The sequence below is a fragment of the Carica papaya genome, chromosome 3 (genome assembly GCF_054855325.1).
Source record: "Carica papaya isolate Zhongbai chromosome 3, ASM5485532v1, whole genome shotgun sequence".
In the NCBI taxonomy this organism is placed as follows: Eukaryota; Viridiplantae; Streptophyta; class Magnoliopsida; order Brassicales; family Caricaceae; genus Carica; species Carica papaya.
The window spans coordinates 31,114,325-31,139,170 of record NC_142311.1 but is presented as its reverse complement, the minus strand read 5'-3'; the positions used below and the strand labels follow the sequence as shown (position 1 = coordinate 31,139,170).

Here is a 24,846-nt window from a genome sequence, read left to right as displayed (position 1 = left end):
ATGTTTAACTTGAAAATTTCGTTTGGTCTTCTCTACAGTGATTTTCTTAATGATTTTTTCAAACCCATTTCTACTGATATGGAGCGCCTGAGGACATATAAGAAACATAGGCATGGGCGGAGGATAAAACAACTTGAAAAATTTGAGCAGAGAATGAAGGAAGAGCGACAAAGGAGAATTCGTGAGAGGCAGAAGGAATTCTTCAGTGAAATTGAAGTTCACAAGTATGTGTTTTTTCGCTTGCCATTATTAATGTTTCTTTCTCTGGTTTTCTCTTGGTTGATGGTTAGGATGGGATGTAGAATCTTTGCTTTTCAATTGCATTCTTTACACATTTCAAATCTGAAAAAACCTTTTACTTAAGGGAAAGGCTGGAGGATGCATTCAAAATTAGGAGAGAACGATGGAAGGGTTTCAATAAATACGTGAAGGAGTTCCACAAGAGAAAGGAACGTACCCATCGTGAGAAGATTGACAGAATTCAGCGTGAGAAGATCAATTTATTAAAAATAAATGATGTGGAGGGATATCTGCGAATGGTGCAGGTTTGATTTGTTTTTACTGTATTGAAACAGGGATGGAAATTGCTTCTATTGCTTGACATTTTAACTATCATGTAGGATGCAAAATCAGATCGTGTAAAGCAACTGCTTAAGGAGACTGAGAAATATCTTCAGAAACTTGGGTCCAAGCTACAGGATGCAAAGTCTACGGCTAGGCATTTTGAGAATGATGTGGATGAAACGCGATCTCCAAATTTTATTGAGAAGAATGAAACTACAGTTGAGAATGAAGATGAAAGTGACCAGGCCAAGGCAATTTTCTATGACATTTATTTGTTTTAAAATTTACTTCTCTTTCATTTCTAAATTTCTCTCTCCTTATCTTGCATTATTAATCTGCTTTGCAGCACTACATGGAAAGCAATGAGAAGTACTATAAAATGGCGCACAGGTGCAACTGTTTCTTATTGTGATTAAAAGTTTAATTGTTTTCGCTTTCAAATGTTTATTTAGAATATTGGCTTGAGTTATTCTCCAGAGACTAAAGGCTTTTTCACTTGTTTAAGTAGTTTCTTATATTTTCCAATTTCAGCTTTTATTTCTTGAGAAATGCATTTAGTTGTTAAGATTGGAAATTGGAATTTGAGGAAAAAGAAGAGAAATATGTTTATGATGTAGCGAGATATAGGGTTAATTTACCTACTCAGAGATTTGGGAAACTTTAGATATTAAATCTAGAATTTTTTGGATATTACTTCTAAGAAGTTCCTAGACATTGCACTTAACCAAAAATATTGAGAAAATTCTGGAAGGACTTTTGTTAAACTGGACTGATCTTAAAGGTTAGATCACAAGATACTTATACTGTTTTAATGTAAAATCCTAATCTAACTATAAGGAGTTATAATAGGAAACTTGGAGGTATTTAAAATATGAACAAAATCCTTATAGTGCTAAAAATATAATAGTATATTGTTGTCATAGTGTTACTCTAGTAATCTTACCATCAACATTCTGTATTGGTTAGTTGTGAAATACATTGTCTTTGGTAAAGCACTCAAATTTACATGATATGATTAATGCTTTACTCTTTTTTTTTCCTTCTCTTTGTTATTTATTTATATGATCCATAGTGTCTAAAAAAGTAGAGTAGGTTATATGTTGTCAAAATTTTGCTAACTTCAAATTTTACATACGTGCTTTACTTAATAATTCTGTTATTAGAAAATTATTCATAATTAAAATGTTATAACTTATAAGTGAACTGTAGCATTACATGTTTTGCACCTCTTGGTGCTCATAGCATTACATATTACACTTTTTATTTTAAAAAAAAAAACTTATAAGTGAACTCATTTAATTGTATAGTAGTAATAGTAATAATAGTTGCATTTATTCACATGTTTTTTTTAAATATTGAGGATTAATGTGTTATAATGTTTAAACAAATATCATTATTCCATTTTTTGAATGTTCCTGAAGAAGCAAAGTTTACAGGAAAAACTTAAAAATTGTTTTGGAAATAATAATACATTTTTAACATATGATTGGACAAATAGAGGGTGGTTGGGGGCATACAGTGATTTGGAGACATGGGGCTTCGTGCTGCTGGTGTTTTCATTTTTCTTTCTTTTTTATTTTTCTTTTTTATTTTTTTTTTGTTTGAGGGGGGATTGAAAGGAATTGGGGAGTAGACATAAACTGTAGCTGTTTCTTAGTTTTCTATGTTTTCATTTGAAAACAAATTTTGTGTTCTCAGAAGTCTATACAATTGGAAAATAGTTTTCCAAAACATGTCTTCACTTCTCATCCAACTAAACATATTTCTTTTTATTTCCATAAAAGGAAAAACTTTCATGTAAAGAGAATTTTCTGAAGTTAAACAGTCCATAAATGTTCTGTGGTTAGGGTTATCTAGTGATGTTGTTTGGAGGCTTTGGGCGAGGTTATTTGGCACTTCAATTGTGCAGTTGGTGTGTCCCACTTCCGTCGAATGTTATGAGAAGAACAAGAAGTATAGAATAGTGGAGATGAGGCATTTTTTGCTGAATCGAGGGTGTTGTGGTTTGGAGTGAAAAGTTGGAATTTTGAAAGATTCCTTTTTATCTCCTCCCTTCTTTGGGATTGGATAACTTTTTTACCATCTCTTTGGATAAAGGCACATGATAAGGATATCTGTCTGGATTATTGTAAAGAGATTGAGCTGCAGTTTATATTGATTTTCATTTTCCTTTTATCATTTTTTCTCCTCTTTTTATTTAGTTTGAAGGATTTTTTACCCTCCAATAATGGATTCACATTTTCCCTCCATCTGATTATGTTTATTTCTTTTTTTTTTAAGAAAACGTTTAATATTGAATTATGTGTTACATCATTTTATGCAGCATCAAGGAGAACATCACGGAACAGCCAACTTGTCTAAAGGGTGGAAAGTTAAGAGAGTGAGTGGAAGATTCATTTCTCTAACATCTTTTTCTGGCCTTCCTCTAGTATGGAAATGTTCAAGAATGTATTCGACCTGCAGGTATCAGATGAATGGCCTAAGATGGTTAGTATCACTTTATAACAATCATCTGAATGGCATACTTGCTGATGAAATGGGCCTTGGGAAAACTGTTCAGGTATGGTTTCGAGAAAGAACTTTAATGCCTAACTAAGCTTGTGTTTTTTGTCCTAAGAAAAATGTCCTTTTATATAGGTCATTTCCCTGATTTGTTACCTGATGGAAACCAAAAATGATAGAGGACCTTTTTTAGTAGTTGTCCCTTCTTCAGTTCTACCCGGTTGGGAATCGGAAATCAACTTCTGGGCCCCTAGAGTACATAAAATTGTCTATGCTGGGCCTCCAGAAGAGAGGCGTAGGTTATTCAGGTACCAAAACATAAACATGAAATAATTACATTTTCACTCCTATGATTGCACTGGATGTGTAAGCTCCATATTCCTTTTATTTCAGGGAGCAAATTGTTCATCAGAAATTCAATGTACTTCTGACAACATATGAGTATCTGATGAACAAGCATGATAGACCTAAATTGAGCAAAATACATTGGCATTATATTATAATTGATGAAGGCCATCGTATCAAGAATGCGTCTTGCAAGTTAAATGCAGATTTGAAGCACTATCAAAGTTCTCATCGGTTGCTATTAACAGGAACACCACTACAGGTTACAGAATCTAAACCTCGTTTGTTCTCCTCCCATTTTGTTATTAGTTATTTTTTCAAGAATTATTACACTTGTAATTAAGTATAATAATTATTTGTTATTGATGATTATACTTCTATTATATCTTCTTATTCAGTATAATATTTATTTGTTGTTAATCATTATACTTCTATTATTTTTTTTAATTAATTGTTCCTCTTGTTGTTGTCATGCAGTTTACTCACTTAATTTATTCTTCCTTATGTAGAACAATCTGGAGGAATTGTGGGCACTGCTCAATTTCTTACTGCCTAATATATTTAATTCATCAGAGGATTTTTCTCAATGGTTCAACAAACCATTTGAGAGTAACGGGGATAATTCAGCAGATGAAGTAAGCATTGAACTATTTCTGTTGTTGAGATACACGCAGACTTTGCTTTTTTTCTTCCTGAAGAACTTGATAATAGGATATTGTAGATAAAAGATCTGTACTTATGTTGGCTCTTTTACAGGCTTTACTATCTGAAGAGGAAAATCTATTGATCATAAACCGTCTTCACCAAGTTCTTCGACCATTTGTACTTCGACGACTGAAACATAAGGTTCTTAAAATGATATTTGACAATGAATTAATAATGTTCTCCTTTGCAAACTTTTAATTTATGTAGTCATATTGGCATGTTTTTTATAACATCGTGAATGGTCGTGGCAAACAATTTACGTCTAAACAATTCTTTGATGAAGCTTGTTGATTGAAGTGAGGGTAGTACTAGTGGCTTGGAAGAAATAAATTTGTTAGTTATTTTGTTTTAGTGATTTTGTTAAGATAGTTATTGTATGCTTATTTATTTGCGCTCTTCTAGGTTGAAAATGAACTTCCTGAAAAGATCGAGAGACTTATAAGATGCGAGGCTTCTGCATATCAGAAGCTATTGATGAAGAGGGTTGAAGAGAATCTTGGTTCAATTGGAAATTCAAAGGTTAACTATATTGAGGGAGTTTTATCTGTTTTAAATACAGCTGTTTATATTTATGCAGATATCATTTTTCAGGCTAGATCAGTTCACAACACCGTGATGGAACTTCGTAATATATGTAATCATCCATATCTTAGCCAGCTTCACGCAGATGAGGTATGCTTTCTTGTGTGCACTGAGGTGTACTTTGATCTTTATAAACAACTAAGCAGGACTATTGAAAGAAAATATTTCTAAGTTTGTTATTCAGTTCTTAACCCCTTATGGTATGTTATAAGTGTTATTGTTTTCATTTTAATAAAATTAATATTATTATTTATGGGAAAATTTATTGTTATTCACAAGGTACTAAGGTGGCATTTTTCCTGTATATAGCGTCATATACAACGGGTCTTAGACAAAAAGATAATCTATGTTAGGTAATTCTCCCCCTTCATTGGTAATATAACCACTTCAATAGGGTAAGCGTTTGAAGCCAAATGTTAACCCTAAAAATGATGAGGTCATTTTCTCTAAAAAATCCCTTAATTTCTTCTCTCTCTAGGCTAGCCTAAAAATGGAAAATGGAATAAGATTTATCAACCTCTTTTTAACATCATCCTACCTTGTTGCCCGCCAAGCCCAAAGCTCATTAGCAACTAACCTAGTTTGCACCCAACTGGCTTTCGTTATTAATCAAGCCAAATCTTGCAACTTTCTTATCTAGCAATGTTGGTTGTGTTGGGTACTGCAGCATGAAGATCATATACTCTTAGTTCATATTGCAAATTGGTGGTTGTTATGGTAGTAGTGATGATGGGTTAGTGTTGGCAGTGGCAGTGATGAGTGGTGGTGATGACAACAGTGACAATAATTGGGATGACAATGCTTTGATGAGGACGATGGTGGTAATGATGGTAATGGCAGCGGCAGCCACTGCAACAACAACAAGGCGGTGGCAACGATGATGGTGGTAGTAGTAGTGATTATGAGGGTGACAGTTGTGGCCAGAGCGGCAGTGGGGTTGGCAGTGGTGGTGGTCAGTAGTGACTACAGCGAAGGCGGCGGCGGCGGCGGTCGATAGTGACTATGGTATAGGAGGTAGAGATGGTTATTTTGGCATGTGTACTGGCAGCAAAAGTGAAGACAAAATGAAGCTGATGGTGGTGACTGTAGCAGCAACAACGATGTTGGTGGTGCCAGCTAGTGGGGCGATGGTGGTGGTTGTGATGGCAATTGTAGTGGTAGTGGCAGCAATGATACAGTGGTGGTGGCAACAATAGTAACGATGATACTAATTGGTAGTAATGATTAATAATGACAACAATAGTAGGAGTACTAGTTAGAGTGGCAATTGCAAGTTGGGACAGAGATGGCAAGACCTACGGAGTAGCGGTAGGGATGACAGTTGTGTTATTTTTGTCAAAGGATAGATGGACAAAGGAAAAATTATAAAGAGTCATTTTAGTTGTTTTAAAACATTACCCAAGTGAGTGGTGTCTTACCATAACCGTAAAAAGGTTTTCTTTTAAAAACTGAATAAGGTAGATAAGGAGCCTTACTCACCCGATATCTTACTCTACTCAATGTACCAAACATAGCCTAAGAGCAACACAAAGGATTTATTTGCATTGTAAGAGCATTCAGTCGCAAGAATCTTGACGTGCAACTTTTGCATGTCATTTGTGAGAATCCTTTTCCATGACTCTTCCCAAGAGAATGATGCCATTTTTGTGGTGGCTTTTTGTTTCCAAATTGCTCCTGTGGAAGTCTACTTAGCCAGCTTTTATATGGAACACCAAAGAGACTAACTTTCCATGCTTTCCATCTTATTATTATTATTTTAGACAGGAAGGGGGATAGGATTTGAACTCGAGTAATTAATTCTTCAAGGAGAGTGTTATTGATTCATCAACTTTTTGTTTAAACTTTTTACTTATACGGGACTCAGAAACCTTGACTGCTGTCACCAACCCCCAATCACTTAAAGGTTCCGATTAAATCTGAATTCTCCATATTCACTATATTTTCATAGTCATGTTAGGATAAACTCGGAATTAATTTGCCTACTTTAGGATTTGGGATGAGTTCAAAAATTCCTAAATATAACATATAAATATTTGGACAGAACAAAAAAATAATTAGAAGTCACACATAGGATCCCGTAAGGATGAATGTAGGTGGCTTGTACTTAAGACATAATTGCATGACACAACCAATTGTCAAAGAGGCTCACAATAATTTTTTGACTCATGACCTTGTCTACAAACAAAATTATAGATGTAAGCTTATAGTGCTTGTAATATAAATATGACTAGGATATCCTATAACAAAATTCTAAAGTTATAAAGGCCTTTATGCATATCTTAGAATATGTAGGGGTTTATTTCTTCTTCTTTCTTTGGTGTTTGTTGAAGGAAAAAGGTTAAGGCATTGAAATCTCAGGCTATTTTTGCTGGTTTTGTGGGTGGTTTGGTTGGAGAGGAACGCCAAGATTTTTAGAGATTATATCTCGACTTCATGCTCGGAATGGGTTATCTTCTTGGGCACCTCTGTAACTTGTAAGGGCATTTTGAAGAGTATTTGAGTTTTGTTAATCTTTTTCATTTTTGTTTTATGCTCTCTTTCCTTTTGAGAGGATATCGATCCTTTGTTGTTATATCTCTTATTTTTTGTGATAGTTTCGTCTTCTATTAGAAAAGTCCATACTCTTAAAATTGTGGATTGGCTAGAAATACAGTTTGTAATCTATTTACAAAATCTAGTTCATATCCTTTCTGCATCACATAGCGCAACAATCTCTCACCTTTCCTTTCCATTTTTACATGGATACAATGAAACGTTTTCAAAATAAATTCTTTAGAGGAGAGGTACCTCAGCAAATATCATGCCAAATCGAGAATGTGTTACTATTTCCTACTCTAGAAATTAAATATTGAGCTAGACCTATTGGGTCTTGCATAATTGGTCAACATCAGCCTCTCCTACTTGATTAGTCCAATCTCTCACCCCCTAAAGGTATTTCTCATCCTGACATGAAAATCTTCCTTCAAAAGTGTTCCTTTCTTGAATGAGCTATCACTATGTTATTTTTTCCTCGTTAATTCCTTCGTTTGGCTAGCCATTTTCTACGACATCTACATCCCAAGAAAAAAATTTCAATAATTTAGTATTGATGGCTAAAAATGTTTTTTAGAAGCTCATATTCTATTATGGGTATCATTCATTATGCTTTAATCAAAGTTCTTTTTCCAATTTCTATTTGTTACTTGTTTGCACGTGTTTTCAAAATTTTCCTGGCTGCCCAACTTTGTTTTCTTTTTTTATCATGGGAGGATTCAATGAATTCTCTATTCAGGCCAAATCTTTTTTGGGTCTCTGTTGATATTTTCAATCCAAGCTTCATTGAATTCATCAAGTGAATAGAGTTTCAGATTTTTTTGGGCTGAGAGGGAGCACAGTGGTTGATAGGTGACATGAAACACTTGGAAGATTAGCAAGGGGAACTTCTTTGTGTGCCTTATAAGGAACTAAATTGGCGGATATGTAGTAAAATTGGTATCTTTGCCTATTTCAGAAAAAAATTGGTGTCATTGCCTCTGAAGGATGGAGAGGTTTGGTTAGGCTGATCTTAAGGGCCAGGGAAGCTCAGCAGTTTAAAGGGTTAAAGGTAGGGGAAGGAAGAGAGACTGGAGGTGATTCATCTATTTTTTACAGATGATTGTTTGTTATCCTGTGAGTTGGAAGCTAGGGCATTACACAGCAGCGGGTGTGTGTTATTTGTTTTAAGTTGTCTTGGGATTCATAATTTGCTTCGCAATGTCTAAGGTCAGTTTCAAATTGGAGACAATACGGAAGCATGGAGATACTTGTTTGTAAAAATGTAGGTTTACCAATAAAATGCTAGGGATGCCACTTAGAGCGAAGTTCACGGAGATATTGACTTGGGAGCTAGTGGTTAATATATTTGAGTGTCATTTGGTTGGGTGAAAAATGGGTTTGTTACCAAAATGAGGAAGGTTTTTCCTCATTAAAAGCACTCTAGCTAATACCTCCATTTGTTTCATGTCCTTATCCACAATCAAATAAGTGTTGCGAAGAGATAGGGAGCGATTCAATGTAGTTTTTTTTTGGGGTAATTCTTATGAGGAGAAAATTTCATCAGATGTCCTGAGATGCGTTCCTCATTATTAGTTGAGTCAGTAAATTGCTTCAGTGGAAGTGGCTCTAGAGATTCATGGGGGAACAGGATAGCTTCTTCGGGACAGTGATGGTCGTGATAGCTTGGGTTGGTTTCCAAAATTACCCAAAGATTTGTATGGGTAGGGATGTGGAAGAGCACTGCATGGGAAAAAGGGACTTCAGGTTTGTATCTGATGGAGGGTGAGATTTTGGATTGGGAGAAGGGGGGGGGTGTCTAGGCTTGTGTTAAGGAGTTGTTCTTGGCCTCCCTGGCAATGAGGCTTGAGCAGTTGAGTTGGTGAAAAACTTAAATGATTGGAAAATATCTGAGTACTTAAGGCTTATGAGATTGCTCTCACTAGTGGGAACTGCCACTGAAACTGAGGATATATCAATTTGGAAGCTGAACTCACTTGGTGTTTTCTCAATCAAGCCACACCACCTACATTTGGTAAGGGGAGAAGGGGCTAGGTTGGCCTTTTTAGCTTGTGAAGTAGTGAGAGAGCGCATTGTAACATTGGACAAGTTGATAAGGAGGGAAAAGATTTTGGCTAATGGGTGTTACTTGTGCACTAGAGAGGCAAAGTCATGTGTGTTACTTGTGCAAGAGAAAGGCAAAGTCATGGTATTACATACTTTTTTGGTGCTCTCTTGTGTACGGTTATGGTTGTTGGCATGTGGTATTTTGGGTTTGAGCTTGATGATAACTAGATCAGTAAGGGAGGAATTATGTGCTTGGAAATGCATCTAAAGAGATATGAAGTTAAGGCTTATCCCTTTAGCTATCTTTTCAGTTATATTAAAAAAGAGGAACATAAGGGCTTTCGACGGTATAGTCTTAACTTTGAGAGATTCAAAGATTCTTGGTTCCAGACCTTAAGCTTTTTGATAAGAGATCACGTGCTTTATTCTAGTGAGGATTTATGGATCTTATAGACATTTTGTTAGATTTACAAAGATTTTATATACGGATTGTACTTTCTTGGTGCTAATAAATATATTAATTTCTTCGGGAAAAAAGTTTGAAAGAGAAGGATTTAGGGGATAAGGATTTAGGCGATACACTTGTATGGCCGAGTTTTTGTTTGTAGCCAACATCAATGGAGGAGAAAATAGCAACCCAGCAGAGCACCAGTCAATGCGCTGATGAGGAGCCACTTTCTAAATCAATGTTATCATGTCTAGAATTAAAGTCTTGCTTAATGAATAAAGATTTTGTTGTTGAGAGCAGTAAAGCTTGATTTTAAATTGCTTGATTAAATCTCTTTTAAAAGTGGTTGACCAAAGTGGGTCCAGGGAAGTTTACTGTATGGAAAGAGCTAAAAATAATCAGTCTGCATGTGTTCCTCCTTGACAGAATTAGGCTTTCAATAAGTCTAAGGACAATAGTTTTACAAGAATCGAGGCTGGCCTAGTAGGCAGACAGGCTGTCCACAATCAGCGACAATGGGTAGAAAAGAAAAAGCTTGTGCAAATGAACTCTCAAGCCCAAGGAAATATGAACGAGGAGACTGAAAATACATCCAGGCTGAGATGAATTGGGAAGGAGATAATCTGTTCATAATACCTTGAAGTTAATGTTGGAACACCCAGCACTTCTGATCATTGATTTTGAAGATATGGGCATCCTAAATGCCTCTTATTGGTAATGAAGTTGTGGAGGAATTATGAGATTGAGAAACAATGGTTTGGTTTTTTAATTGTATTTGAGAAGGCATATAATAAAAGTAACTCGGTTTTTTTTTGGACAAAATCATGATCAGGAAATATTCCGGAGACAAGTGGAGGAGATGGATTTTAGGTCGTCTTTCCTCATTTTTGTTTTGTGTCCTTTTGAATAGTATGTTTAGATCCTAGTTTCGGGGGCAGAGAGGGTTGAGACATGGGTTCCTCTTTTTCTGATTCCTCTTCATTTTGTTTGTAGATATTTGGAGTCTTACCTTATCCTGAGGTATAGCCAGAGAGTGTTAGGGGGGCATTTATGTGGGTATGAGGGGATGGACGTCTCCCATCTTTTGTTTGCTTCATTTCCCATGATTCTAGTAAGTTTTTAATGCATTAACTATCCTGCATGTGTTTCGGGTTTGTGGATTAACTTCAAGAATAGGGGTCTAGTTGTTATTGATATGAAGGAAGACATTGTTAGAGGGATTGCTGAGTTAGTAGGGTGTGATCTCTTGAATTACTGTTTACAAAGGCAAGGATTTGTTTGGAATTTGAGAAGTATATATAATCATGGTATTTGTTTTTATGCCTCTTGTACAATTTATGTTGTTGGATATTAAGATGCAGATTAAATTGGCGATTTTGATGATATAAAATCTGCTATAAGATGTGTTTACGTCAGTTAAATGACTTGGTAAATTGGAGGTCAGCATTGGGAAGTAGTATTGCTATGTCAACAATAGAGGAGGAATATGTGGCCATTATAATAGGGAACATAAGAGATACTACGGTAAAATGGTTGACTTTTGAGATGGGGTTAGCATAGCATATTCCTCAACTATATAACATAGTCAAAATGCAATATTTTTGGTAAAGAATTAGGGGTATGTCCTATGATTCTTGTAGCAAGCACATACAGGCAAGGTTTCACATCAAAAAATTGAGAATCTTAGGTGAAATTTCACTATTGAAAATAGGTAGAGAATAATGCAGCAGACATGTTAGCAAGGGTGCCATCACTGGATAAGTTTAAACAGCATTCGGACTTGGTTAATGTTGGTTGCTACCAGAGTAATAAGGACCTCGGTGGAGGTTTGGATCTTTATGTTTTCTTGGAGGGGTAAATATTTGCCAAGATGGAGAATTTTGAGTTGTGGCTCATATTTAGAGGATTTAGAGCCTGTTTGGCCCAATTGATGCTTAAGTGATCTGAAAATAACTTTCAGTAAAAATAACTTTAAAGTGAAGAACAGCGTAGTAATTTATAATACTTGTGTAAAAGTATTCTCAATGTAAAATATGGTATTATATTTAAAAAAATTATTAATTACTAGTTAATGTTGAAATGATGAGAATTTGCATGACAACTAAAAAATTAATTACTGAAATATATTTAAATAATATTAATTATTAACTATTCTAATAATTTAAATTATTTTAGATATCTATTTAAATTTAATAATATTTTTTTCTTATGTTCATTATAAATATTATTTTTAAATTATTGTTATTTGATTTTAAAATAACTTTGGTTTTTGTAATTTATAGTAAATATAAAATTGTTGATAATGTTATTTTAAAATATGAAATTAATAAATTAATGAATACAAAGCTAATAAATATAGTAGTTAAAAATATTATTTATCTTCTACAGCACAAAGTGTTTCTTAAAAGTATCTATTTCTAACTTTTGATTTTATTTTTATAAAAGTCAAATAGCTTTTGCTTTTACCTGAAAGTATTTTTGTTTTTTAGTATTTGTCTGGACTTGTCCTTTTTCACAGCAGAAGTTGAAGTTCGGTGAAATAGGCACTTGCTATCTACAATTAGGTCCGTGAAATGGGAAGAGCATTCTTGTAAAATTGGGGTTTCTCCCTTTATGTATTTATGAAAAAAACCTAGTAATAGGAGCAGTTTTAGATATACTGAAAAATTTTGCAGGTGGCTCCATGGAGTAGGCACATTGCTGAACCACTTCAAAGTTCTCTGGGTTCTTTTCTTCTCTATCACCTTTTACTTTATGTGCTTTGAGTGGGTGATTCAAAACATTTTCTCAATGAATGGGTTACTCGTATTCAAGCGTGTCTTGTATTTCTCTTTATTACCTCTGTTTGTCTAGTTCAGAAGACGCATTAAGAGGTCACTTGGTTAGGTGGAAGGTGTCTAAGCCATTGCCTAGGATTTTTGGCGACGATATGAGACAGAGCAGTTAAGAGATCACTTGTTTAGATGGGAGCTTCCTTCTTTATTTGTTCAATTCATTTTTCTTAGGATAACTCGTTTTTTGATAGATGTGGTGGAAAGTTTTGGGTTCTTCTTTCCTTCTTTTTTCTTTTGTTATCTTAAAAAATGGGACAAGGTAGGGATAAATGTTGAGCTCTAATGGCAATTAATGTAGTACTAGTAGTAACTAAACTAACTTGCCTCGTGAATATTCTACGGTGGAAGAAATTTAGTTGAAAAATAAAAGAATAAAAAATAGGCCGGAGGAAATTAGTGATCAAGGTGAGAAATGTAAGGAGAAATAGTTTGAACGACATAGGATAGAAAGAGCAATAATTAGAAGAATAAACACAATAGGATAACAAGAAATTCTAAATCCATCATTGTCTCTTCTCTTTCTTAGTTGCTACTAGCCTTTATATAGACATTAATTATAACTAATATAGAAAATTATAAAAGAAAGAATAAAAAAGGTTGAATTCTTATAATGCTTGATTTATCTTAAAAGATAACTAAATATTATAGTACCTGGATAAACTTATATTACCAAATAACTTTCAATTACAAAATAATTGCAATTATTGCAAAAAACTTCTTTAACTGAAAATTGGTTTGTAAATAATATTGTCTTGTTCTGCATCAGCAGTACCTTATTGGTGTCATGTGAATGGAATTAAACATTTGTGCTTTTCAGGAGAAGAAAAATGATTACTCGTGTTTTCACTTAACTGTCGGTTGATACCGGTTCCTCTGAACCTAAACATCAATGTGATTTCTTTTTGTAGGTTGAGAACTTCATTCCGAAGCATTTTCTGCCACCAATTGTTAGACTTTGCGGTAAGCTTGAGATGTTGGATCGCCTACTTCCCAAACTGAAAGCTACAGACCATCGGGTATGAAAATCTTTATGTGTTTCTCACAGTTGAAGATATTTAATTATAGGGTTATGGATGTTGTGGTTTGAGAGAAATGCTTGGCTCTTTAAAAGCTAGTTTTACGTCGGATTCTCTGGTTAGAACGATCTTTTTGGCTATTATGTGGGCCAAGCCTTAGGTTTTGCATTTTGGGGATGTATCATTGGCTATGCTGCAAATGATTTTTTCTTCCCTTTCTTTATTTCTTTTCCTTTTCTTTGTTTAGGTGGATCTTTATTGTAACGGCCCCGGAAATATTAAAATGAAATGAATATTTAAATATATCAAATGCGGAAGCGAGATCAAAATTTCAGTTAACATCCCTTACACGAAAAACCAGAAACGTACTTAAAATATAAAAGATTAAACCAACTAAGAGAGAAACTCGAAAATAAAACTATGAGTATGACTACAGAGTCTCTAGGTATCCCCTTCGTCGTCCTCCTGCGGAACGGGCTCGGGAACCATGTCTTCCTGATCTGAAATGGTTAAATAAGGAGTGAGCTACACTAGCCCAGTAAGAACATCACGATATCTCACCGTCACGGAGGTAAAGGTGGGTAGAAAAACACAAAAAGACCAATGGAGCATAATTTACAATAAACTCGTTTATTAACATGAAAACCTTTACCATCCACTTACCTCGGTGGAATTTATGAAAACAATATAAGAAAAATAATAACATTATCACAATCATGGAATAATATAAGCTGTAAAACATAGCACTTATCACGCCTTTTGTAATTCAATCATTATACAACATATTCTTTTCTCATTTACCAGCCTACTAGTATCCATGGGGGTCCATAGGGGTCCCGCTACCCGTTAACCTTTAACATTCATAATTAGTTTCCAGGGCCGTCCCCATACCCCGTCCGGTATGGGCGCCAAAACCATAAACCTCAATACCCCGTCCGGTATGAGGGTGAAACGGGCCGTCCCCATACCCCGTCCGGTATGGGCGCCAAAACCATAAACCTCAATACCCTGTTCGGTATGAGGGTGAAACGGGCCGTCCCCATACCCCGTCCGGTATGGGCGCCAAAACCATAAGATCTCCATACCCCGTCCGGCATGTGAGACCACAATCCCGGTAGGGTTCCCTACGGACCCGGTCCGTCCACCATCTCCCAGGATATCTAGTCAGGCTAACCTCATCATACAATTATCAGTTTACACAATCTTTCATTTTCCTTTTCCTCAATAAGCATCATCAATTCACTTTTAAGAAAGCAAATCGTAATTCATGCCAAACAGACAACATACAGCATCAGTTCTTCAGTCTTTCAACCCATAAATAAATAAAACAGTAATATATGCACTCGAAACTATAAAATGAACACATCAAACCTCATAATGCATTTAAAGCTGTAAAACAGGCCAAATAACAGTAAATCATAAATCACACTAGACTCGGGCTCCATTAGCAACCTTAAGCAATTTCACACATGCGTTAATTCAAGAAATACCGTTTTATCATTTTGAACTTTAATACCGTGATAGGAAATAGGGTGAGGGGTCCTTACTTGTTTTCGGGATCCGAATACGATTCACAGTGCGCCTGCAGGCCGTCCCTAATTTTCCCTGAATTTTTTCCCGGGGAACTGAAACACATTAACAGTACCTGCACGTGTTCCAAAAAAAATCCAAATTAGGCCCAGGGCCCCTTTCGGACCAAATCGCAACTCCGGCACGGCGGCTCCGCCGTGCTCCGGCGACGGCGCCGCCGCTGGCGGCGGCGAGTCGCCTCGGGTTGGCTGTTTTCGGCCGTTTTCGGCCGAATTCGGCCACACTCGCATTGGTCCTTGTCAGAAAACAACCCTAGGGCCCCCGGGGGGCCAAAAATCACGGAAAAGCGGAGCTTACCGGCGGCGGCGCTCTCGGGTAGGGCGGCTCTCCGGCGAGGTTCGTGTTTTGGTGATTCGGCTTCGGTCAACCTGTAGAGAAAAGAATGGTGATCACGGTGATATAAAAATTGCATCGAACGGAGGCCGGGAAGGACCTCGTCGGAGGCAAAAACCGAGAGGGGCGCGGCGGCGCCGCTGGGTTTCGGCCGCGTATTCCGGCCGTTTGGCCGGGATTTCGGCCTCAATTTGGCCATAGGAGGAATCAGCGGAGAAAAACGAGTCGGGGGTATGAAATTTACCTCGATCGGCGGTCGGAAATTTCCCCGGTGCGGCGGCGGGTGGCGGCGGTCGGCCTCTGGTTCGTCTTCTCCGGCGAGCGGCGGGCGGCTAGGGTTTGTGGTCTGGTGTGGGGGTTCTATTTATAACCCCTTGCCTTTTGATCACAGCCGTTCATTTCGTTTTAATCTGGGCCGTTCGTTTTTGATTGAATCTGGGCCGTCCGTGCGATTGAATCTGGGCCGTCGGATCGCACCCACGCGGATCGCCAACGTGGCTCCTTTCGGAGTGACGCGGTCTTGCCACGTGGCAGGCCCCGGTTGGCCGGGACTGCTGACCGGGCCTGCTGACGTGGCCCCCTTTTTTTTTTTTTTTTTTTTTTTTTTTCCTCCTTTCCGGGTGCTACATTTATCCTCTGCGGATGTAATTATATTTATTCCCTCACTGTATTTTTCCCCATATAGAGATATTTCCAGTAAGAGTTTCTGGATGTTTGCTATAGTATTCCTGAATATCTGCTGCAGGTAATTAATGTTGGAATAGTTTGTATGAGCTTCATCTTTACTAAAACATTTAGTATGTTCTCCAAAGATCCACATATTTTTATTGTTCTGATGCATAGTTCTTCTGTCCTTGTTCCTTTAAGACGTTGGTGTCACCTTCCTTTCTGCATATAGGAGTTCAGTAATCTGTCTTATTACCTTTATTTTACCCATTTCATCTTTGCTAGAAGCATTCTTTACATGATTTTATAGCTCTATTAAATAACTCTCTTGGCATACTTCAATTTTTAGACATTTTTGAATGGAGCTGTTATAATGGAAGTTATTTCATGGAGTGAAAATTTTCAGGTTCTCTTCTTTTCAACCATGACTAGGCTCCTTGATGTCATGGAGGATTATCTCACTTGGAAGCATTATCGTTACCTTCGATTGGATGGGCATACTTCTGGAGGTGAACGTGGCGCTCTTATTGAAAAGTTTAACCAACCAGATTCCCCTGTATTTATATTTTTGCTCAGGTAATTGATATATAATGTATGTGTTAGATTCGATCAGGTTTCTGATCTGACCATATTGTTACCTTGTACTGGATATGAATGCTAAGAAGATTTGACTTGCAATGTACATGTTAATGTTAGGTATTCTGAGTCAAGGATCGGGTTGTGGGTCAAGGAACAGGATAGTCTACCTTCCTTCTCTCTTGTAAGAGTGAACAAAGGCTTATTAGAGAGGATCCTAGAATCTCAAGAGTTTGGGAGCAAAACTTCAACTTTGATGATAAAGTTCTTCGATTCTCAAATATATATGACAAAACTTAGAAGTAAATTTCAATTGCTCCCCCTAAGCAGAACTGCAAACTTAAAAAGACTGCATAATAACTGAAACAGAAACAAATTCCGAGATTCTACAGTTATAAGAAAAAGAAAGAATAAAACATGTATAAAACAAAACAATCATAGAAACAGAAACAAATTCCAAGATTCTACAGCTATAAGAAAAAGAAAGAATAAAACATGCATAAAACAAAACAATCATAGAAAAACAGAACAGACTGATAAAATTAGATCCTATCCTGATCTCTCATTGACTTGGCCTGTTTCCTTCTTCCAATTGTATAATGTCACACCTGTCCAGAGAAAGAAGGCACCTTGACTGTTTCAACCAGCTAGCTTACTGGTGGACTTAAGTTTTTTGTTCTCATAACTTGAAATTGGTACATGCTTGTCATACTCGTCGGAATAATAAATGCATACACTGATGTTTTACACACTTTGGTGTCAGCATCCGAGCTGGTGGTGTTGGGGTAAATCTTCAGGCTGCGGATACAGTGATTATATTTGACACTGACTGGAATCCTCAGGTTATAATTGCAGCCAGTCTTGGTCATGTATAAGTTGTTGATTCCAACCTAGGGTTTAGCTTTTGGTATTTGCATTTTCAGGTTGATCTGCAAGCTCAAGCCAGGGCTCATAGGATTGGGCAGAAGAGGGATGTGCTTGTTCTTAGATTTGAAACTGTGAGTTCATTTTCCTTGGCTGATCTTCTGACCAAATGTTAAGTTGAAGGTCTATAATGTTTTTAACATGTTTTGTTGCGATAAGGTCCAAACTGTTGAAGAACAAGTAAGAGCTGCAGCGGAGCATAAATTAGGAGTTGCTAACCAGAGCATCACTGCTGGTTTTTTTGACAATAATACAAGGTGATTTGAGTTAAACTAAAGTTTTTTGCACAGAATCTCAATGTGGTTCCAAAGACTTTCTTATTTGAATACGATTTTCTAAAGGAGCTTTCTATGGTTTTGTCAATAGTGCTGAGGATCGTAGGGAATATTTGGAGTCCCTTCTTCGCGAGTGTAAGAAAGAGGAAGCTACTCCAGTGTTAGATGATGATGCCTTAAATGATATATTAGCACGCAGGTAAATATTGTTGGTATTTTGTTGTTATTTATCTGTGTGGTTTCCTTTCTATCATAGCTGATAACATTCAAGTCACTAAAGGTTGTTATTCCATTGTTTAAAGCATTTGAAATTATGAAATGTTTTGAAAGATAACTTTTCCTTTTGATATTTCTTGATTCTCTGTTTTTGGTTGGAGGATGTCTTATTGTCTCCTCTTTTGTACGTTAATTTCTTTTATGTTCTTTTATCTAAAAGATGTATGTTAGACAGCAGCTGAATAGAGTTTAGAACAAATGGAGAAAAGAAAACAAATACAATCCATTATTACAAGATTGATACAAATCACAATTATTGGGTTATCGTAAGCACCATTGCATGATAGTAATCACAATTACAGGGTGGTCATAAGCACAATCACATGGTTGTTTAGGCCCTCAATCGATGCTTAATATGTTTTTTTTCATTAACAGAGTAAAGAATAATGCTCAAGCATCAATATATTCATAGTATGTCTAGATAGCCTAATATGAAAAAATAAAGAAAACATTAATATAAGAGGACTCTAGCTAAAGAGGAATAAAGTAATAAGATGTAATAATCATGCTACAAGACTTGTGCTAGTACTCTTGGAAGACATTCCCAGCTCTATGATAATACACTTCCCCAATAACTTCGGTGGTCCTATGTCAGTTTGTGCTGCCCCATTGCCTTTTACATGACTTTCTTCTTTTGACTTTTATTTCCAAGTCAAACTTTTCATGGTTTCTTTTTCTTTTTCGTGACAGCGAACCAGAGATTGATATTTTTGAATCAGTTGACAGAAAAAGGCGGGAACATGAGATGGTAAGTGTTTGTACTTGTTTTGTCAAATGTTTTTCCTTATATTGAAATAATCATGTTGGCCATATGTTTTAAGAGCTCTATCATTGATTCACCGAAAACTTCTTGTACTGCAGGAAATATGGAAGAAGTTGGTGCAGGAACAAGGAGTGGATAGTTCTGAGCCTCTATCTCCCTTACCATCACGCCTTGTAACAGATGATGACTTGAAAGTATTCTGTGAAGCAATGAAGTTAAATGATGTACCCAAGGCTGGGGTGGTATCAAGTGGCGGAGTGAAGCGGAAGAGTGAGTCCCTTGGGGGTCTTGATACTCAACAATATGGGAGAGGGAAACGAGCAAGAGAGGTTTGTTAATTTTATGTGAATTTAATCATTGGTTTAATTTTTATTGCTGTATCCAGAACATCTTGTATTCCTATCTCCCTTAATTAAAATGGCCTAATTGACTGGATAATCTTATTAGGTCCGATCTTATGAAGAGCAATGGACAGAAGAGGAATTTGATAAGATGTGTCAAGTTGAATCACCTGATTCTCCTAAACTGAAGGAAGAAGGAATGCTAGAGAATTTACGGACAGATGTTAGTGGGTCCATAATGCCTGTAGGCAGGGCAGAACCTCTTGCAGCACCCTTGTTGCCTCCACCTTCGCATTCAGATGATCCTCCACCACAGCAGCAAATTAAAGAGGTAATGCAACCTTCTAAACGGGGCCGTGGAAGGCCAAGAAGAGCAACTGCAGATAAATCTCCAGCTGGAGTGGTACTTTCAGCATCTCCTGGAGCTGCTCAAGTGAATCCTGTGTTACAAAGAGCGACAGGCTCCAAATCTTCAACAACTGCTGGTCTTGATGCTTCTACTTTAAGAGTTAATAGTGAGGCAATGCCTCATGGTAGTTCTGGAGTTTCTCCCAGCTTGCAGTTGACTACCCCTTCTCCTCCTGTTAATTCTTGCTCTGAATCTATTCATGCTATCCCTTCTGTGTCTGTCCAATCAAAAGGACAAGTACGAAAGATGCAAGGTGGGGGACAAACACCCCGTCGTAGGGGAAAGAAACAGGATCCATTGTTACATACTACCCCTGATAGTTTAACTGTCTGTGACTCAAATATAAATGAACAATCACAGAATGTCGTGAATGCTCCAGGTGGTCATGCCTCTGCTACTGTTGGGAATGCGTCAGGTGGTCAAGCCCCTGCTGCAGTTGGGAATGCATCAGGTGGTCAAGCCCATGCTTCAGTTGGGAATGCTCTAGGTGGTCAAGCCCCTGCTTCAGTTGGGAATGCTCCAGGTGGTCAAGCCCCTGCTTCAGTTGGGAATGCTTCAGGTGGTCAAGTCCCTGCTTCAGTTGGGAATGCTCCTGGTGATCAAGCCTCTGCTACAGTTGGGAATGCTCCAGGTGGTCAAGTCCATCCTACAGTTGGGAATGCTCCAGGTGGTCAAACCCCTGCTACAGTTGGGGATGCTCCTGGTGGTCAAGCCCATACTACAGTTGGGAATGCTCCTGGTGGTCAAGCCCATACTACAGTTGGGAATGCTCCAGGTGGTCAAGCCCCTGCTTCAGTTGGAAATATTGCTAGTGATCCTATGGCCACATATGCTGCTATGACACCTGGTCCTGCTGCAGTTGAATCTGTCGGTGGAACTGTTCATTCTGGTGCAGGAATTTCTTTGACCTCTCAGTCAATTCCTTTATTCCCCTCTGTGTCATCTGTCCCTCAATTCTTCCCTCCTTCTGTACCTGTTCTAAGAGGGCAAGGTAGGAAGACTCAGAGTGTAGCAGGAACACCTCGTCGCCGTGGAAAGAAGCAGGCACAAATATCACCTGATGTTCCAGATGTTTCAGCTGGTCATGATTCAAAATCTCACGTGCTATTACATGACAAACCTGTAGATTTATCGGGAAATAAAACAGTTGCTGTTACAAGCAATCAAGTCTCTGATGTTCAGGAAGTGACAAAAGTTATGCAGGAGCAAGCATCTGGAGCCCTCTCACCTGGTGGTGTAGTTGCCCAAGATAAAAAATCAACGGACCATTCTGATAGTGCAGCCCAATGCAAGCAACCTGCCATCTCATCAACGTGCAGTAGTGTTTCTACATTGCTGAGTAAGAAAAATGCTTACTTTATACTGATGCAGTGCCATGGATTATAAATTATGTACTGAAATTGAAAAGTTTGTTATATGTTGCAGGCCCAGCTCCTGGACTTAGTAGAGATGCTTATTTACCTAATGTGGCTTCTGTTAAAATGGAAGTTTTTCCTGAAAGCACCTCTTCAAAAGCTAAACATGAACTTTCCATTAATGAGGCTTCTACAGCTGTGCCTATTTCTGACAAGACTAATGTTGAGGTAGGCAAGTACCAGCATTTAGAGGATAAAGTGAATACAGCAATATCATCTCTGACAGGCGCATCACTAATTGATGGTCCTGCAATCAATCCTTTGTGTGGTTCTACTGTTGTAGAAGATGTCAAAAAACCTGTCCAGCAAATTTCTTCCAAGTCTGCTCCCAGCTCTCAAGCATTTCCTACTTACCCTTCTGCTGCTCAAGCTCCAGTTGCTGCTGCTTCTCCACAATCTTCCACTCCATGCCCACATGATGTGCCAGTTAAGAGACAGGGTCGTAAGACGTCAAGTAGACCAGAAGGACCAAGACGAAGAGGCAGGAGACAGATTCCTGTATTACCTGCTGTAATTGATGGCTCAGCTGTCCAGGAATCTAAATTAAATCTGCAATTGCAAAGTAAATCCAGGGATTCTTTGGGCAGTAAAACTGTTTCCACAAGAAATAAGCAAGAGCTTGATGTTCTGGAACGAACAAATGTTACTCAGATAAATGCCTCTGAGGTCGTGAATCCTGGTGGTTCTGTGAGTCAGGATCTGAAACGAAAAGAAGTGTGTGGAATTCCAGCCTTTGGCAGGATTCAGACTGCTGATGTAAATGATGTTGCTCGCATGATGAAGGAAATCTTCTCAGAAAATTGTTCCTCGAAAGCTAAAATTGGAGAGTCTTCTGTGAATGATGGTAGAAGTATCCCATTGTTACAGTCATCAGGTAAGATGGCTTTGGAGACGGAAAAGAACCAAACTTCAGAGGATAAAACATGCTCTGCTATGCCAGCTCTTGGAATAGCAGCAACTGCAATGGATGTTTCAACTGACAAGAACAGAAAGCTGCTGGCAAGTGGAGATGATGTTAATGCTAATATTCCTGCTAAGATCCAGGCTCTTGTTTCTCAGACGAATATTCCAGTGCCTGAACCGAAAACCTCTACTGGCTCAGAGGATGTTGTTGACTCAAAACAGGTTTCTAGTGAAAAGCCTGTCTTAGGAAACATGGTGATCAATTCGATGGAGTCTGTCAAATCCCCTGGAGAGAATGGTGACCATGCAAAAAAACCAACTTCCTCCTGTGATGATCACACTGGCATTACTATTAACAACTCTAGCATGCAGGTAAAGCTGCCTGTGGAGGTCCCTTGTGTCGTTGAGCCTGCTAGAATAATTAGTGATAATTTAGGACCAAAAACAGAGACTTCTTCAAAAGAATCTCCCAAGTCTTTTCCCTCTGATGTTGGCAGCAGTGAAGCTAACACTTGCTGCGATCACGCTCTGTCAACTTTGACTGTAACCCCAAGCCCGAATAATTCAGATTTGGCTGCTTTGGTGGAAAATTTACCTGACAAGCCAGACATGCTTATTTCTAGTGAAGCTAAACCCGCCGACAGCTCTGGTAACATTGTTGGTGATGGTTTAGAAGTTCATCAGGAAACTAATGGAGGACTGAAAGAAATATCTCCTGATGAAAGCATTGCCATTTTGCGTAGGGCTCCTTCTGAAACACAATTACCATCTGTGGATATCGTTACTCCAGAACCTTGTGAGAAGCTTGTTATAGAAAAACATACCGTAGGGAAACTGTCAGTACCAATTGAAAATACTGGTGATAATCTTGCAGAAGTGCCCCATCCTGATGTTATGCACTTGAAAACACAATCATCTTCATTGAAACATAACACAGCCAAATCTTCCAATGCAGAGCTTGTCCCTTCTGAACATGATATAGCTCGTCCACAGAAAAATGATGGTAGAGAAAGTTGTTTCCTTGGGGCTGGTAGTACTGAAATTAATCCTTTGGGAGTACAGGGACTGTTGACAGAAGACACCTCTTCTCAGTCCATGGGTACAGAAGTTGCTCAAAAAGATGGTGCTGAAGGGCTAGGAATCAGGGATGAGGATGAATATCTTGGAGTTTGCAATTCGGAAGTATGTCCTTCAGAAGTCCGAGCATCTTTGCCGAAAAATGCCGAATCTGACAACAGAGAGAGTATTGATAAAGATCGTGATTGTGCTGAGATGCAGTCAGGGATTGAAAGCAGTGCTGCTGAATCTTCTGTAAAAGAGCAAGATCATTCTGAAAATGAACGACGAGGGGTAGAAAGTGGTAATGATGGTTGTGCTGGGATCCCTGACTTGCAAATAGACCTTCCTAATACACAAGCTTCATCACCAAAAAGTTACTCTTTCTCAGATGAGAGAGAGATCAACAATTCTGAAGCTCGAGTGGGAGATCAAATGATTGCTTCTCAGGTTGATGCGGTGGTAACACAAAATGTTTTGGAAATTGCTGCTCTGCCTTCAAATTCCTCAACGAGTGTGGAAGACAAGGAAGATGAACGATCAGATAAAGTAAAGGATTCTGAATCTGGTTTTGCTGCTGAGGTTGAGGTATGTCAGCCTCGCATAAACGACCCTACTAATTTATCAGAAAACATGGTTCCAGCTACATCTTCCTTGGTAAGGGAGGGAGAAAATGTTGAACGCTCGTCTGAGAAAGACAGGGCATGCAATTCACCAATCTTGGAGTCAGAAGTTTACGTAGATGGAAAGAGCAATCAAATGGAAGTAACAGAGATTGGTGGGGTGGTACCTGAAAATCAATGTGAAAACATCGTTGCTGCTTCATGTTCCTTGCCAGCGGAAGAAGAGAAGCTCAAAACTTCATCTAATGATCATGACAATTGCGGATCAAGTGAAGCTGAGGTAGGTGAGCATGTGGCTGCGTCTCATTTTGTTACTAACAGTCCTGAAAATACGGCAGACAACATTGTTCGGCCTTCTTCTGCAGCAACATCCATGATACTGGAGGAACCGGAAGATTCAAAAACTGAAAAAGAAGATCACACTGATGTGGTAGAGCTCAGTGCTGTTGCGACAGAGAATATATCGGAGGGCGGGGTTCTGCCTTCATCTTCAGAGAGGGTTCTTATTAGCAACTCAGCTGTGTTGGGGGAACCAAAAGAGTTTGAAAGATCTCATGATGGTGGGACTGTAACTGAAAATGAAGTGGAAAACATGGCTTTGCCTTCATCATCCTTAGCAACAGAAGTAGAAAATACTTCTGGAGATGCTGCAGAGTCCAAGTCTTCAGCAGCAGTAGAGGAAGAAAATGCAAATGACTAATTGAAATAGGAGGTTCTAGTTGGTGTCTCAGTATATCTGAAAGAGGAAAGAGAGATCCTGACTGCAAAGACAAACTCTATCTTCATCCATCTTTGCAACAGAGGAAAAGGAGATGGAAGATTGAATAGAAGCAGAAGATGATTAATTATATTAGGATATGAAGTTTTAATGTATAGTTGTAATTCCTGCTTCAGTAGTTAGCTATGCACTCTCATATGGGACAATCGCTGATACTTTAACGCCCTGGATACTTGATGAACTTTTTTTACAAGTATACATATATGTGTGTGTGTGTGTGTATACACATTGCCATTAAGTTAGACGAAATCTGCTTATATTCTTCCATGGGGAAGTGTCATCTCCATCTTTTAACGTTGAATATTCTTCGTTTTCAGCCGTGGACGTGTTATACTCTGTAGAAC

General features: G+C 38.0%; 1 protein-coding gene across 7 annotated transcripts in view; it reads left to right on the top strand.

The window, feature by feature from the left end:
- Positions 1–24,818, top strand: part of LOC110819858 (uncharacterized) — a 59,228-nt gene extending 34,410 nt beyond the window's left edge. For all 7 annotated transcript variants that reach the window (XM_088216488.1, XM_088216489.1, XM_088216491.1 and 4 more), the window contains 22 exons: positions 39–224; positions 365–545; positions 621–815; positions 911–954; positions 2,888–2,944; positions 3,028–3,124; positions 3,202–3,374; positions 3,460–3,673; positions 3,921–4,046; positions 4,168–4,257; positions 4,519–4,635; positions 4,708–4,788; positions 13,467–13,574; positions 16,570–16,739; positions 17,503–17,581; positions 17,663–17,737; positions 17,823–17,920; positions 18,030–18,137; positions 18,905–18,962; positions 19,076–19,306; positions 19,425–21,066; positions 21,153–24,818. In XM_088216488.1, the coding sequence (XP_088072614.1) occupies positions 39–224; positions 365–545; positions 621–815; positions 911–954; positions 2,888–2,944; positions 3,028–3,124; positions 3,202–3,374; positions 3,460–3,673; positions 3,921–4,046; positions 4,168–4,257; positions 4,519–4,635; positions 4,708–4,788; positions 13,467–13,574; positions 16,570–16,739; positions 17,503–17,581; positions 17,663–17,737; positions 17,823–17,920; positions 18,030–18,137; positions 18,905–18,962; positions 19,076–19,306; positions 19,425–21,066; positions 21,153–24,424 (7,402 nt within the window). In that variant the 3' untranslated portion in view covers positions 24,425–24,818. The remainder of the gene's footprint in view (positions 1–38; positions 225–364; positions 546–620; positions 816–910; positions 955–2,887; positions 2,945–3,027; positions 3,125–3,201; positions 3,375–3,459; positions 3,674–3,920; positions 4,047–4,167; positions 4,258–4,518; positions 4,636–4,707; positions 4,789–13,466; positions 13,575–16,569; positions 16,740–17,502; positions 17,582–17,662; positions 17,738–17,822; positions 17,921–18,029; positions 18,138–18,904; positions 18,963–19,075; positions 19,307–19,424; positions 21,067–21,152) is intronic.
- Positions 24,819–24,846: the final 28 nt, after the last annotated feature.